Source organism: Apus apus, chromosome 1, assembly GCF_020740795.1.
Source record: "Apus apus isolate bApuApu2 chromosome 1, bApuApu2.pri.cur, whole genome shotgun sequence".
Lineage (NCBI taxonomy): Eukaryota > Metazoa > Chordata > Aves > Apodiformes > Apodidae > Apus > Apus apus.
The window spans coordinates 148,674,354-148,691,629 of record NC_067282.1 but is presented as its reverse complement, the minus strand read 5'-3'; the positions used below and the strand labels follow the sequence as shown (position 1 = coordinate 148,691,629).

General features: G+C 37.9%; 1 protein-coding gene across 3 annotated transcripts in view; it reads left to right on the top strand.

Annotated features, from left to right (window-relative positions):
- The window catches only part of SLC41A2 (solute carrier family 41 member 2), a 60,940-nt gene that overhangs the window by 13,469 nt on the left and 30,195 nt on the right, over positions 1-17,276 (top strand). For all 3 annotated transcript variants that reach the window (XM_051644162.1, XM_051644161.1, XM_051644163.1), the window contains 3 exons: positions 4,438-4,509; positions 5,322-5,466; positions 7,365-7,511. In XM_051644162.1, the coding sequence (XP_051500122.1) occupies positions 4,438-4,509; positions 5,322-5,466; positions 7,365-7,511 (364 nt within the window). The remainder of the gene's footprint in view (positions 1-4,437; positions 4,510-5,321; positions 5,467-7,364; positions 7,512-17,276) is intronic.

The following is a 17,276-nucleotide window of genomic DNA, read 5'->3' as shown; positions in this document are numbered from 1 at the left end:
ATCATGAGGTTCACACAATTTTCCCATAGCCCAAAATGGCATTCTCAAGAATATACCATTAATTTAGAGTTATCTGTGGATGTTCTCAACATTATTTTTTCAGAGCCAATTTCTCCATTTGAAGCCAAAGCTCCTGCCAAGACTGAAACAACAGCCCAATCTGAGAGGGCTTAATTTGAGAATTGTAACTAGTACCATTTACCACTGTCATTAAGTCTCACCAAGGCATAAATCAGCTGATGCTTGAAAGGTTTTTACTCAAGCATGCCATGACAGCTTCCTCCCCAGTAGCAGAAATTGTTCTATGTTTATGTTGGCTGGCTCTGTTCACTTCCTTTCACCATGAAAGTTAATTAACTGGCTACAAAGAGGCCAGTGAAGTGTATGTTTCTTCAGAAAATGCTATGTGGCAAGTGGGAGCTCCAGTTTCCTTGGCATTGCCCAAAGTCACCATCACAGCACCACTGGCACCAAGCTACTTCCCAACTTTGCATTTTTACAGATTTGTGTTGTTTGGGTTGTTTTTTTTTGTTATTTGTTTGTTTACTTTCTAATGCCTCAAATTTCCTTGTATGATCTGTTTTCTTTGAGAATCATGACAGACCCTGGACTAAGTTACACAGATGACTGAAATACTTTCTCGGACTTCATTAGTCATAAGTTCATTGGATACCCTCCACAGGGAGGATGAAGAGGCTTGTCATGGTTCAGTGAAGATTCTCTCCTTTGCCAGTAGTGTTTCTAATTTGTTCTAGCTGGTGCAGAGCTCATCAGTAAATTTTGTAGAGTGTGTGTGTGTGTATGCGCCCATGCACAACACCATGGAGGACTAAGAGAACAATACTATACAAAATAAGAACACTATAGATCTTACATTACCGAGATAATGCTAACAAGATTATGCTTAGGTTTTATATGTGAAAAAGACCAGAAAAAAGGGCTTCTAACTTTCAAAGAGCCTTCCAACATTCTCTTACGTGTTTTTTTCACGCATTACAGCAGTTGCAACGTGCACAGCTCTGTGAGCTGGTGGATAGCCAGCTACGTGGCCCTCAGCACAACTGCAAAGGCAAGAAAATACACAGAGCTTAATATTGTTTCTGTTTGTTAGTTAAAAAACAAAATAAAAACAAAAAAGTATGGAAACCTGTTACATGTAACTTCTTACAAGTGACAACTTGGGCTTAGTTGCCAAATATGAATTTGAACTCCAGGACAGTTGCCTTGATTGCTTTGCATCCCCTAGGTTTTGAAAACAGGTACTGTGCCACATTGTATCATTCTTTACTGGAGAATTTAATCAAAAATCTTGCTATTGGACCTGCAATTTATGTGTCAGTCCTCTGAGACCTCTACAAAAGAGGTTATTCCAACCTTTGCACTCTTCACATTGATTTCATTGACCCCAGCTCTTTAGCCATCCAATCTTTGGTTCTGTCATCCTCATCCTAAGTGAAAACTGAAGGGGTGTATTAGTTCAGGGCATATCCTAACAGTTGTTCAGAGGCAGTTGTATGATTGATTTTCCTTTTTCTGACCTACATTTGCAGTAGCTGGCTCCCCACCAGATACTGTCTTTACACTAAATGCAAGGCTGTGGCCCTGTGAACAGCTTTACTTTTGTTGAGGAAATTTCTAACATTTCAGCACTTGAGCTAATTCATAACCTTCTTGCTCTGTTAGCTTATAATTGCATCTGAATTTGTAGACATGTCTATGCTCTTGGGGCTGTAAACTAATTATCTTTACTCCATTGTAATTATGTAGTCAGCCAAAAAGTAACATCTCATTAGAAAGTTTATATTGTCCATAATATATCTGGTTTCAAGTTTTGCATGATGACCTTCATTCATCTTGTTGCCCAAATTCCTATTTTGGCTGCTTATTACTGGTCACTCACAATTTCCCATCCACTTCAGTAGCAGTCATTTCACTAAATATGTCTCAGGACAGTTTTTTAAATTTACCTCATGACATACCTTGTACTTCTCTTTGGTGTTAGTGTTCATGTAAACCGTTCTCCCTTCCCCCGCTGCTGTGCTGGCAACTGTGTGAGGTGGACTTAGGTCAACTGCCCATTCAAGTACGATATTTATGTTGTGTGTTGTGTGTTCTTCAGCTTTGTTCTGTAGTTTGAGTTACTCTTGTTGTCTTGGTTTGCACTATTGACTTTTCTCTCTATGCCTTTTTCTTTTTCAATGAAGAGAAAGTAAAAAAAAAAACCCAACACAACACAAAACACTTATCCAGTCATCCCTGCAAATTTATGCAGAGTCTTTTTGACTGTGTCTTATCAAGGTGTTAGACATTAGAAATTTTGGTCCATCTATTCCACAGTATCACAATAAACTTGTTCTTCCTTTATGGAAATCTGCAGCTGAAAGGAGTAGTCTTGCTCTTTTTCTCTCTTCCAAACCCTAAGAACATTTGTGCATGGTTACATGTGGTGGATCAGATCATTTGGTAGAAGATAAACTCTTTTTGCTCCCTGAAAACAAACATAAAAGTGTTTTCCATCAAACCAGCAAGCAAATTTGTGTTGCCATGGACTCACTCATGGGGTTGGTAGATGTGGTTCAGGAAGGAAAATGGGAATTTGTAGCTGGTAGTAGGGAAGAGAAGACCTATGTGGCAGGAGCTGACTTTTAGGCTGGATTAAGTATTTTGCAAGATTACTGTTTTCACAGGTATTTTTTTGATAGTTTTCAAAAAGCTTCTTCAAGGGATGAAAAAGAATGAAGCTCTCCATAGCCTGCCATTTTGTACTTTTAGCCTATATATTTAAGAAGGATGCAAAGGAAATTCTTGTCTGCACTTGCTTAAATATTGCTGTAATATTTATCTTTAATGCATGTATTTGTGGAGCGTGGACTGTACTTTGAACACAGTAAAATATTGATAGTGTAGATTGAGAGACAGTGTCTTTATTAGATTTCTAAGATTTTAAGTTAGCTTTCTTTTAATACTTCGCTCCTTGCAGGTCACTACTATGACAAAGTGATTCAAAGGGGTAAAGAAATGGAAGTAAAAGCAACTGGAATGGAATTATCCAAAGATGGAAAAAATATGCATTAATACCTCCCGTGTTTTGATACGTGTACTGAGTAATTAGTATTCTATGGGGGAAAAAAAACCAACACTGAAATTTATGTTTTAACATGTAAAATTATTCAGTTATCTCGAAAGGGGAATTATTTTAAATACAGTCATACTGCAGTAAATACTGTTCTTCAGCTCTTATCTTCTAATTCAAAAATAAATAACTAAAAGTAGGAAATACATTATAAAGTGTATGTATGTACTTTTTCATTTCTTAAAAGAATGTATTTGCGATCTTTCCAGTGACTGCCTTAGGACTGGGCTTACATAATTTAAAGCATCCTAAGTTTCTAGCTGTATAGTATAAATGAAAAGTTAGAATGCTAAAGAGTATTAGATGTGGTTTCTGATCTTGTGCTTGCAGTTTCTCTATGCAGGTAGTTTTCCTGCAATACATTAACACACTTGCATGAGAGTGTGTGTGTGTGTCCACACCCACATGTATCTATACGTTTTTCTTTTGGCTCTTAGAATTTAGGGGCCATAGGAATAGGTTCAATATAAAGTGACTGAACACTGGTAAATCTCCCTTTTAGCCATGGATCTGATCACTGCTGGTGCTTGGACATTCCTGGAGTGTAAGGTGGCTGGTAGATCTTACACAGTAAACTAATGTTAAACAAGTTACTACATAAAACTCTGTCAAGTTCTAGCTATAGGAAAAAGGATGCAGATGGGCTGGAGAGGGTCCAGAGAAGGGCCACAAGGGTGATCAGAGAACTAGAGGATCTGTCATATGAGGAGAGGCTGGGAAAACTGGGTTTGTGCAGCCCTGAGAAGAGGCTTCAGGAAGACCTTATTACAATGTTCCAGTACTTAAAGATGGATATTCCCTATTTACAAGGAGTCACATGAAAAAGACAAGGGATAATAGGCACAAGTTGCTCCTGGGGAGATTCTGATTGGGCACAAGTCGTAAATTTTTCACCGTGAAGACAAGTCAAATGTTGGAATAGTTTCCCAAAGGAAGTGGTAGATACCCCCACATTGAACAGTTTTAAGTCTCAGTTTGATAGGTTGCTGAGCCATCTCATATAAATTATAGTAGTATCTAGAAAGGTTGGACTAGATGATCCCTGAAGTCCCTTCCAATTTGGCATTCTATGATTCTATTATTCTAAGTTTAACTATTTTTGCATAACTTGTAAGGTAAGTACAATCTTAAATCAACAGCAATACTTGACTTGAAAAAAAGTATAGCTTGGTTTTAACTTGCTTTTGAAACGTCTCTTTTTTTTGTATGAGTTGAATTATTTGTGGTTTTCTACCTTATTAGTGCATTTTCAAACAATACAATTTTAAAACCGAATGTCTGAAATTATGCTGTAATTTTGACAGGTAAATATTGGAAAAATGGATTCTCCCATTGAGAAATGGAACTTAATAATCGGCAACTTGGCCTTAAAACAGGTAAATATCACGATAAATATAAGTTATTGAAAAAGTCCATCGCAAGCCTTGGGAAGTGTGGAGCTGGACCTTGTTAAGGGCAAACTAGGTCTACTACACTGGCTTATATTTAACCAACCATGTTTCCACAACTGATTTTTTTTAACAACACTAGTTCTTTTAACACAATATGAGCTTGTATTTATCACAAGAAGAGGTAAAGTATTCTTAGTGACTCTACCAAGAATACTTAGTTTTTGAAGTTTTTTGAGAGCGGATCTAAGGATTATTAGAGAAAAATTTCAGATTTGGCAAAACCTATTAAATTTGACTTCTCAAATGTTTTTAGTACTATATTTGCATTAGATTCAGTGTTTAAAGGAAATATATGATAGAGCATTTGGATAATATGCAATATTTTAAATAGCTGGTTCATTTGAGGAAAGGAGCGTTTGTTTTCCAAAGCAACTGTTTCTTAAGATCAAGAAGTATTTCATGTTCATATTTTATAATACAATATTCTCAAAAAATATGTGAAATGTTTATGCTGTGACTTCATTGTTTTAAGCAAAGCTTTGGCTCCTGGTAAATCCTCAGCTTTTTTCCCCTTATTTTACTTTTGTTACTCTTGAGTCTCTGAAATGTTGGTAAAGCCTTTTCTACTGGCATAAGATTTTTCCTCTTGGTCATCCAAGGTTATCATCCTCTCTATAAAATGGATAAGCCTGCTCCCTTTACCCCTTGCAATTAAATGTAGATAGGAGGAAAGAAGAACAGAAAACGAATTTATAGTCCTCTTATGTCTATCAATAAGAATTGTTCATCTTCTCCAGGTTCAGGCAACAGTAGTGGGTTTTCTGGCAGCAGTGGCAGCAGTTATATTGGGCTGGATTCCAGAGGGCAAGTACCGCTTCGATCATTCAATCCTTCTGTGTTCTAGCAGCGTAGCAACTGCCTTCATAGCTTCTCTTCTACAAGGTAAAAGGAGTATGCCTGTTACTTTTTGCACTTTTTTGGTTTTCTGTGGATGCTGAATGTATGTTATGTTACTATTCCTTAACAGTTTAAATCCAGTGAGGTAATTCATCTGAGACACAGCTGAGGACAGGATGCCCTTTTGCAGTTTGTATGTTTAATATGCAGAAAAACAGGCCTTGTGTATTGCATTCCTGTCATATTCTTTGAAGCATTTTGATTTACATGACCTTCTGAGCATATCTGAAACAAAAATTATCCTGTTTAGATTTTACCTAGTATGATAGAGGACTTTTCTTTCCTGCTTTCGATATTTATTATTATACAAATTATATTCTTAGTACTAAACAGGTAGAACTTTGTGTAACTAAGCTCGAGTGAGCCTGGATGTTAGCTCAGGTGAATCCAAACTTCCTGGTTGCCCATGCTGCTTAGGTGTTGGTTTGTGCATTGGTTTGCATCTGAAGTGAGTGAATTGACTTGTTACGTGAAGCATTTGGGCCATGTTCAAGTCCCTCTCTACGCAGAGTGTCAGTATCTGTCCAGAGTCATATGGCATGGGGAATTTAATCGTCTCTTCCCAATTGTCAGGAAACATTTAAACATAAAAAATGGAAGTTAATGGACATGAGGGGGATAAAAAGTACTTCTACTTGTGATGTGTTTAATGAAAATACATAGTCAGTAGTCTTAATAATAGTAATTCAAGTTAAATGCTTAATGTCCCTTTTTTTTACTAATTCGATATGCTTGCTTATGTGAAAATTACAAAATTGTTAACACTTTGCATGGAATAAAAGCACACACTTTTTTTTAGTGACTACAAAGCCGTTGAGTTTGATCATGTGCAGAATTAAGAGCAGTAAGAGAACTGGGGAACATGAATGCATTTTTTTCCATTTTCATGTATAATTTGAACATTAGGAGAAACTTTTGTTGTTATCTGGCGATGGGCCAGCACAGGAAATTACTTTCTAAGATTCATCCTCCTACACATGAAACAGGTTCTTTTGAAATATTGTGGTCCTACAATTTGAGAATTTAATGGAGTGTAATTCTTTAGGCAATTTCTCTGAAACTGAACTCCTAGTGTAGCCTACAATACATAATATTGCTAAAATACATGAAAATTATAATACCAGTGTTTGAAAAACTCTTTGAAGTAACATATAGAATTGTATAGACAGTTGAAGCTCTTACAGGTATTTTACGATGAGAGGGAAATTACTTAAGTTATGCCAAAGAAGACTGTTAATAACAATGTGCGATTTATTTTTAGTAAACACTTGCATTCTGCAGGGAAATGCCTCTTAAAAAGGTGGTCTTGCTGTTTATAGGAAAAAAAATAGAAACAAACATCTTCAATTTAAAATGTTTTAACTGTATAGCAACTAACATTTTAATATATTATCTAGTTTTTAATTTATTATGTAACTTCTTGATTTTTGGTGCTAAGTCCATGACTGGAAGTATTGCACAGTATCAGATGTCAACATATTTAATCTTATGTTGTTTTCAGCCTAGTGTAATTTAAATTTCAGTTAGCTAAAATTTATAGGGTGTAGAAATAATACACTGCATTTTTTTTTTCTTCAGGAAATGGCTTATTTATAATTTCAATAGTGCTGATTCTAATCCTAAGCAAAACAGTTCGTTGTCCAGATGGTTCTTCATTTGTGTGTGTGTATGCTTACTGTATGTTTTAAATATGTTATCTCATTTTAAAAAATGGTTAAAACTAAAAAAAATAATAATAAAAAGGCAGGTGGGAAGAACCATCATCTTGGGACAAAAGCACTGCCTTCTCTTTTATCAGGTTTGAAAGTGCCATTATCTTGGAATTTTCTGTGGAGCTACAGTAGTAGATATGGTTACTGTACAGTCTTCTTTGTTGATTTTAGGAATAATAATGGTTGGAGTTATTGTTGGATCAAAGAAGACTGGTATTAATCCTGACAATGTTGCCACTCCTATTGCAGCAAGTTTTGGAGATCTTATCACTCTTGCCATACTAGCATGGATAAGTCAGGGTCTTTATACTTGCCTTGGTAAGTATGTTTCTAAGTGTATTTTTTGGCTTAGAAGAGTGTGGAGAAGGCAGAGTTGGGGGGAGGTTTAGAAAATCTTGGTTTAACTACCTTCTTCGTCAACATTTCAGCATTATATATGACGTTTTTGGAGATTATAGAAGTCACTAACCACAATCTACTAATATCTGAAAGTCTCTAGCAGTATCACAGTCAATCTACATGTGAATTAGAAACTGTAGTTGCAGAACTTACTCCGCTTTTTTGGGGAGGAGGAAACCTGTCTTCATCCAGGTTTTCTTGAATGCTCGGCTCTAAATCAAATATTTGCTTCCCAGAGCCCTCTTGAAGTGTCCTCCCTTCAAGGGGGAAGGAGTTGAATTGGCTATCTTGATCAGCTGCTGGGAGAGGAGTTCTGCCTCGAGAACTTTTTCTTCCTGGGGTGTGGTTTTAAACAAAATGCATATATATATTGAGCTGCAGCTATGTCCAGAAATCAAAATAACAGCAGTTTAAGTACTTTGAGTTACAACAGCAAGTTTACAACAAGTATGTATTCAAAGTCTCTTCTTCCAGTTTCAGGCAATGACACAGGAATGAACAGACAAATACAGTCCGTTAATACATGACTTTGTAGTTCATGTCACCACAACAGTTTTGGCTTTTTTGACAACTGAATGGCCTATACAGCACCAGGCTTGCTGGCACCTCATGGGAAACACCTTTCTCAAAGGGGAGAGGGGGTCTTTGCACAAGAGATTGTGGGGCTGATTGACAGGGCTTTAAACTAGGTTTAAAAGGAGGAGGGGGATGTAGCTGAACGTGCTAGTGAGGCCCCTGGGTGTAGTAGCCAAGCACTTGTGGGGCAGTGTGCTAGCATTTTTGAAAATCAGAAGGGCTGCCACTCTTCAAGAGCAAAAACTTAGTGCTTGACTCCCTCTCTGAAATGCTTATACACCACTGCACGCAGTGTGGGGAATAAGCAGAAGGGGCTGGAGATCTGGAGATCTGCATTAGGTTACAGGGCTATGATATAACTGCATTTCCTGAGACATGGTAGGACAGCTCCCATGACTGGAATGTTGTCATGGATGACTATGCATTCTGCAGGAAAGAGAGACCCACAAGGCGAGGCGGTGGAATTGCTCTTTATGTACAAGAGCAACTGGAATGCATTGAGCTCTACCCAGGGCGGGAGGAAGAACGTGTTGAAAACTTATGGGTAAGAATTAAGGGACATGCAAATGTGAGCAAAACTATTATGAATGTCTGCTATAGACCACCAAACCAGGAAGAAGATATTGATGATGCCTTCTCCAGTCAGCTGGAAGTAGCCTCTAGATTACATGAATGAGGTGGGAGCCCTGGTAACAGAGGATGCAGAGAAGGCAGAGTTACTAAATACTTTATTTGCTTCAGTCTTTACTCATAAGACCAGCCCTTGTGAATCCCAGACCCTGGATGTAAGAGATAAAGCCTGGAGAAAGGATGACTCTTCACTGGTCAGTGAGGATTGGGTTAGAGATCAGTTGGGTAAATTGAATGTGCACAAGTCCATGGGCCCCAATGGGATGCACCTAAGTGTTGAGAGAGCTGGGTGATGTTGTTGCCTTATCACTCTCCATCCTTTTCCAAAGATCAAGGCAAACAGGAAAGGAGCCTTGAGGACTGGAGGAAGCCAATGTCACTCCAGTCTTCAAAAAGCACAAGAAGGATGATCCAGGAAACTAGAGACCAGTCAGCCTTGCCTGGAAAAATGATGGAGCATCTCATTCTGGAGGTCATCTCTAAGCACATTGAAGAGAGGAAGGTTATCAAGAGTAGCCAGCATAGATTTGCCAAGAGGAAATCATGTTTGACTAACCTGATAGCCTTCTATGATGTTGTAATTGAATGGGTAGATGCACGGAGACCAGTGGATATAGTCTACCTTGACCTTAGCAAGGCTTTTGACACTGTCTCCCATAACATCCTTGTGAGCAAGCTCAGGAAGTACAGGGTAGAAGGGCAGAAGAGTGGACAGTGAGATGGACCGAGAACTGGCTAAACAATAATGCCCAGAGGGTAGTGACCAATGATGCAGAGTCCAGCTGGAGACCTGTAACTATCAGCAAGTTTGCTGATGATAAGAAACTGGGAGGACTGACTGACTCACCATAAGGCTGTGTGGCCATTCAGCAGGATTTGGAGAGACTGGAGAGCTGGGCAAAGAGGAACCTAATGAGGTTCAGCAAGAATAAGTGTAGAGTCCTGCACCTTGGAGTCCTGGTAGACAACAAGTTATCCATGGGGCAGCATTGTGCCCTTGTGGCCAAGAAGGCCAATGGTATCCTGGGGTGCATTAGGAGGAATGTGTCCAGCAGATCAAGGGAGGTTCTCCTCCCCCTCTACTTGCCCTAGTAAGACCACATCTGGGGTATTGTGTCCAGTTCTGGGCTCCCCAGTTCAAGAGGAACAGCGATCTACATGAGAGAGTCCAACTGAGGCTACAAGGGTGATTAAGGAACTGGAACACCTGCCTTATGAGGAAAGGCTGAGAGACCTGGGGCTATTTAGTCTAGAGAAGAGAAGACTGAGAGGGGATCTTATTAATGTATATAAATATCTGAAGAGTGGGTGTCAAGAAGGAGGAGCCAGTCTCTTTTCAGTCATGCCTGTGATAGTACAAGGGGCAATGGATGCAAACTAGAGCACAGGAAGTTCCACCCCAACATGAGGTAAAAATTCTTTACTGTGAGGGTTACAGAGGAATGGCACAGGCTGCCCAGAGAGGTTGTGGAGTCTCCTTCTCTGGAGATTCTCAAGACCTGTCCGGACGCGTTCCTGTGCGACCTGCCCTAGGTGGTCCTGGTCTGGCAGGGGTGTTGGACTTGATGATCTTCTGAGGACCCTTCCACCCCCCCTAACATTTTGTGGTTCCATGATTCTGTGAAAGTGAAGCCTAATTTTAGATAGATTTGTGCTTTGCAATTGTTTCCTCAGTTCATTTCTATCTCATTTTCCTCACACTGCGATGCTTCCATGTCTCCCTCCTGTTTCCTGTTTTATTTTACCAGCATTTCCTTTTGCCTTTCTGTATACAAAGTAACCACTTCCAACTTCTCCAAGTAATGGCCCTGCTCTCTTCTGTTTTCTTTTTTTGTTTTGTTTTGTCTTACAAATTTGGTGACTATATCTCAAACATAAATCTGCTAATGTAGCTATAGCTTTCTTCAGAACAGCAGTTCTGTCATGAAAGATGAAAAAATGTAGAACCACCCTGAACACCTGAGCAGCAAAGGAGAGGCCTTTGCTGATGACTGACTACAGAGGGCAATAATCTAATCCTACTTCATGCTTCAGTTCTGTCTGGCTTCTTGACAGATTTTGGCTGTTTGCTTATTTTCCCACTAACAGCAATAGTAAACAGGTGGATTACACATAAACAACTCAAAACAAATTTTTTAATTAATTACTATTTTTTTTTCGGCCTGCAGTTTTTTTCTACCAGTTACATGTATCTTTCTACAGCCCCTTTGACACTTTTTCTGATTTCTAAGACCTGCACTGTCTAAATCCTACTCTCTTCAAGGAGCAGACCACTGAAGAATGGTCATCATCACAATGTTTGCTAAAAATGAAAATGTCTGTAGGTTGTATTAGAAATGTGTTCAGATAGTAGCTGATGTAATTAAATGCTTGATTATCACAAAGGAGATGTAAGCTTGGAAAAAGAGAATGAGGAACTAAAAAATCAGTCTGCTTTTTTTTTTCCTGTATCTTCATCTGCCCCATGAATCATAGAATTGTAGAATCATAGAGTTGTTTGGTTTGGAAAAGACCTGTAAGATCATCCAGTCCAACCTTTAACCCAACTCTACTAACCTAGCTCTACCAGCCCACTGATAAACCACGTCCCTAAGCACCGTATCTGTACAATTTTTAAACACCTGGGCAGCCCGTTCTAGAGCTTAATAACCATTTCTTTTAATAAGTTTTTCCAAATATCCAGCCTAAACCTCCCCGGCACAACTTGAGGCCATTTTCTCTCATCTTGTTGCTAGTTACTGCCCCCTCCACCCCCCACCCCCCTTGTTATTTCATAACTATACTTATATATTTTATATTCTTTTAATTTATTTCTCAAATAGTTTCTTTAGTTACTTCTCTTAAGGAAGTTTATAGACCTACAGTGAAAAGAAAACTAATAAAGATTTTTTAACGTCTCTCCTTTTCTCCTGATGAGAAGTCTAGAGAGGGAGCTTCTGTTATCATTAAGTTTGGTGTCTCTAGCTAATGCTAGGACTGGGATAAAAAATAGAATTTAGAGCCTGTTTATCTAGGTTTATTGCTATGCCCCAAAGTCTTACTAAACTGAAACACTGGGTTATTCTGCTTAAAATAGATTTCAGGTCCCATCAATCAATATTTTTTATTGGAATTCATTCAAAATTAGGGTTTATGCTAGTCAGTGAAGTGCCTGGGAAGTCGGTGTACCACCTAGATGGAAAGAAGTTAGCTAAGAGAGTTAGCTGGGGTTATTGGCATATGCTAGCTGTCTGGGGAGGTGTGGAGTTGCAAGAGGTTGCTAAATTTGGGTTAATACTGAGGCAAGAGTTGGGGTTAGGGTTATGATTGAAATGTATTCTAGTCAGGACTGTGTCTGATTTAAGTAATTAATGCTAGACTTCAGACTTTAAATGTTAAGTAGTACATATTTCAAAGTAAGTTTCTTAGAAATCTATGTCCTGGAGGTCAAACTTCTTTTTGGTTTTTAAAATGTTGTTTTGTAAACTACACTGCAAAGAGTATGTCAGTGATTTTTCATTTGTTTCCTAAATCTCTTCCCTACGGATATTATTTTATGTATTTGCATTGTAATGTTCTCCATATAATTGCCTAAGTTGAACCCATATGACTCAAAGACAGTACATCATTAATACTGAGTCATACTGTTTTTAAGCAGCTTCCTCTACTCCTTGCCATTTTTTAAAATCGTGGCCACAGGCTAAACTTAATCACGTGTGCTGGTGTTTTAATAGTAGCTGGATCTTAATAGTAGCTACGTTTGTCATTTGTAAATAAACAACACCTATTGTTTGGTGACTATATCTAGTGCTGCTTCTTATGCTTTATATAAATTTCAGGTAACACAAGGGGTTTTTTTAATGAATTACTACCAATATTTCACTTCCTCCAAAACATAGTAATTATTTTTTTAAATATAAAAAACCTCAAAAAACCCCACTAACTCCCCAAAAGAAGATGGGAATATAAACTTGGAATTCTTTCTTTCTTTCACATAGGTCCAGGAATTAACATGTCTAGTTACAGATGGCCTAATGTATCTTGGAGGAACAAAACAAGAAGTGGGGCCAGTTTGAACTGATCCTTTGCTACTTTTGCAGCTGTCATGGCTGCTCACATTTTAGTCAGCCACTGCAGTTGAAAAGAAGATCCCACACGTGTAGGGTGGGAAGGATTAGTGCACTCCAGTACACTTCTAAGAGTTACTCCCAGTTTTCTTTCGAAATGGTTTTCTGGAAGTACTTATCTTTTGGTGAGATATGTTATTATCTAGTTGCCACTAAAATTACTGCTTCTGCTCTTTTTTTTTTTTCTTCTTTTTTTTTTTTTCTTTTTTTTTTCCTTCCCCAATGTCTTTGAATTTCTTAGGAAACCGAGAGTCTCTCTGAAGTAAGAACATATCACAAAGTCCTTGGAAATGTGTGGTTTCCAAGATGCATGTATTTGATCCATGAATAGTAACAAGGAATAAAAAAAATGGATTAGCTTTAGCTCAGGAGAGGTATATAAAGTTGTGAATGGCAGGAAGGAAACATTCAGAAAATGATTAGGCAACAGGTTAAAAAACAAGTTGAAGAAACTTTTTTACACAATGTGTGATTGGGATGTTGAACTTACTATTTGGATAAATTTATCAGAGAAGAATCCATTGAGTAGTATTGGACTGACAGGAGCAGAGAGAAAGTTGATGAAATCCCAAAGGCAAGCAGCAGCAGAAGCTGGCAGAGCCCCCTGAAAGAAGCATCACTCTAAACTTGTAATTTTCTTTTTTTCTTTCCACAACCCTGACTGTTCACCATAGTCAAACACAAGATACTGGACTAGATGAGACCTTTGGCCTCACACACCACAGACATGATGTTCTTCTTTGTTTCCCTGCTTGTATAGTGCTAGAATAACAAGCACACTGGGAATCTTAGAATGAAACCCAGTGCATGGGCTAGTAATGAGGCAGGTGGGATTCAGCTGTGTAGTGTACTCTGGAATAACTGTTTTATCCTATGATTTATTATATCCTAACTACTCAAATGTACTGACATAAAAGTGTAAGTTTCTGGCTCATTTCTGCAAGGGAAGTGTTGTTTTCAGATAACAAGACCAGAAGGGAGAAATTATTTATGTATGAGCTTTCTGCTTGTCTGTTAACAGAGCTGTACACCCGTGCGCAGCCTTTGGTTTGAGAGGATGCTTCAGAGCATACCCACAAGAGGCAAGAGAAAGGACTAACATTTTTACCTAGGCTAGGGCCAAATGAAACATCATTTGTTGACCATCATGTGCATAGTTTCTTAAAAGTTCATCTGATTGCTTTAAAAATAATGGCAAATCTATCAAACGAGGGGATTTTATTAGCAAAAAATCAACAGTTCTTTTTGCCTGAACAGCTCTTAAGTTAATGAGAGCCGTGTCTGTGACTCGTTGTCGGGCAGCTGGGGAGAGCACTAGAGGGCTCCCTGCGACCGTCGCTGGCTCCGCTTCCCCCGTCAGAACACCGGGAGTGCTCTGCAATAGGCAGACCCAGTATATTAGATGTGGAAGTTTCCTCACAGAACGTGACATAAGTATATGCATGTATCTTCCGTGCATCTCGGATCCAGGTTGAAAAGGTTATTTTCAGGTTCCTGCCAATAGCTTTGAAGTCGTATATTTCCAATTTACTTTTAATTCCTACCAGGGGTTGCACTGTTTTCAGGGGCACTGCACTGAGCAGTATGTCACAGTAAACACTCTGCACAAGGAATAACACATCACGTATCTGAGTTCTCCAAACTGGAAGATTAGTTTGTATCACTGTTTACTAAAGGGATGAGGGCTTGAAATAAATTAAGATCAATGAGGACTATGTTGAGAACCTTTTATCTTTCCTCTTCCCTCCTTCCTTTTTTAATGTAAAGTCACAGTCAGAAGTTCATTGAAGATCTAAGTGCTTTTAGGAGCTGATCTTCCACTGTTGGATGGTACAAATTCTATAGCAGAGCTGGGCTGAGCAAGATTCCTTTTACCATGTAAGGTATCTGCTATAAATCTATCAAAAATTGAGTGAAGAGCCCTAAAAGAGGAGTAATTTATTCCCTTTTCCTATTCTCCAGCTATTGTAGCATACATTTTCTTCTTTGAATTGGGTATGCAGAGAAAGATGGCCCATCCTTCCGTTAAAGATGGATCTCAAGGTTAATGTCTTTTTAGGTTCTTATAGTAAGGTGTTCTACAGTAGAGTCTCCCACAGCTAAAAAAAAAGTCCTGTGCTCTGTTCCCTTGCTGACTTCTGAAATGGTTCTGTGGCACTGCAGATATAAATTGTATTTATTTTGGTTGTAATTAAGGAATCATACACTAATGAGACTGTCTTCTCCATTTTTTCCTTTTTTTTTAATCATCTTACAAAACATTTCTGTGGCACGATAACATGTATATGTGTGTTAGTATTTTACATTGTTATTATAGTTACTTTTTATTTTTAAGTTACCAATTAAATAATTCTTGATTAGTATTAGTTGCTCATTGGCTGGGCTGATTTCAGTTTTGTCTATGTGCATTATTATTTTTTCCCAGAAAAAAGGAAATATATACTTTACTTATTTCTAGTGCTCTTTGTAATTCTTGGACTACATTCTTGGACTAGCTCCTCATTCTTGGAGACTGGTGCAGATAGTTAAATACTCTCCCTGTTTTCATGAGTATATTCTAGCAAGTTCTTTAGTTGTTAGTGGGATTAAAAAATAACTTTATTGTAAAAGGTATACTATTCTGAATTTTAATTTCCTTTCCTGTGTTGGTGGAAGTCCCATAATAAAAAGTACAGTGGGCTAATTGTTGATGTACAAGTGAAGGAATTTTTTTAATTAGTGATTAATTAGGGTAATGGTCACCATTGAATCTGTATTTTGCTGCTCAGTGTTTGCAGCAGAGGTTCTTTGCTGACCAGCAGACTTTATCTTTTAATAAAACTGGCAACCTCTCAAAAAATGTGGCAAAGACTTGGAACTTATTTTGTGTCCTTTTATATTTTACTAAATGTACTACATTAGAGCTATTCTCCCATTCTAACCTTTAAATCAATTACTCAGCATCTGCTACATGCTAATGCCTCACCTTCCCTCCATATGAGATAAGCAGACAAAGGGAGAGAAAGAAAAGTAGCAGGGATACAGTATGATTTGTGTCTTGGGGGGAAAACAGAGGGGAAAAGGAGAGAAGTTGCAAAATTTTAAATAAATAGCTGTAGAAAGAACTATGCCTTTCCCTGTGACCAATTTTAGTACACACAGGGATCTTCACTGCAAATTGAGGGAAGGGTGTTTTTAGCTGGGCGGTGAGTAGTTCAAGAGCTTTACATCAGTGCATTTTTTGTCATTTTTGTTAAGTTTGTTAGAACAGAACTATAGTTACTAAATAAAGGAATTGTGTATTTGTATACTCTGAGTAAGAACTCTTTTCTTAGTTCACAGAAAGAGGAGAAAAGAGGGAAAAAAAGGCACCACAAAGGAAGCAGAGATAATATACTGTAGCATGGTTAGATAAGGAAAAATTACTTCGCTTTTGGAATTTGTCTCATTCTAATATCTTTCTACTTTTAGATAGCCCAGTGAAAGGTATCTTACTATCTTTTCTGCTAGCTTTGCTGCAGAGGTTGTTACCAGTCAATACAGGATAGTGACTTCTAAAAACTCTGCAGCAGTTTTTCCAGGAGTAATTTTAGCTCCGCCAAGATAAGATCAAAGTAGTAATTGCTTGAGTTTGCAGCCTTTGTGATAAGCCTTAATACATGGGTGAGAATACTTTTCTATATACTAAATATTCTTCTTTGGTGTGTTCTACATTAACTACTTCAACCTGTTATTTTAGGATATATTTTGCATTAAGACTTACCAAAATTCTGAAACTTTAGACAAAATGTATTTAACACTAAATACAAGACCATGTTTCTCATAAAACTAAATATATGTAAAAGTGGAATGTTTGCATAGTTGGGGTGTGTGTGTTTTTTTGCAACTAGGATAAGTTTTCCATTATTTACCTCACTGTAGAATAAGAAAGTCATGGATCACTGTAATAGTTTCTATGGATGGGATTATAAAATCAAGTAATCTGAAAAAAATCAGTGTTCTTTCTGTGGAGGCAGCCATTTGCCTTAGTAGCTCAGCTTTATGATGGTACTTGATGGTGCTTGCAGTTGTGCTCCTGTGAAATATGATGCTGTTCTGATGGATAGGTAAAAGCAGCAGAATTGTGGGTTTGAAGGTTCAGACTCAAACTGGTTATAAATCAACTGAGCTACTGATATAAATGTCTCAATATTGCACATTGTGCTTGCATCATTTTAGAAAATGCTCCTTCTGGGAAAATTACCATATTATCTGTGCTTTGGAAACAAGGGGGTGTACATATGCTATGAATTTGTGTATAAACAACATGCATTTTCAATGCATTCAATTTCTCTTTTTTTTCTAGTAGATATGTTACAAAATAACGTTTTATATTCCACATTCTTACTGCATT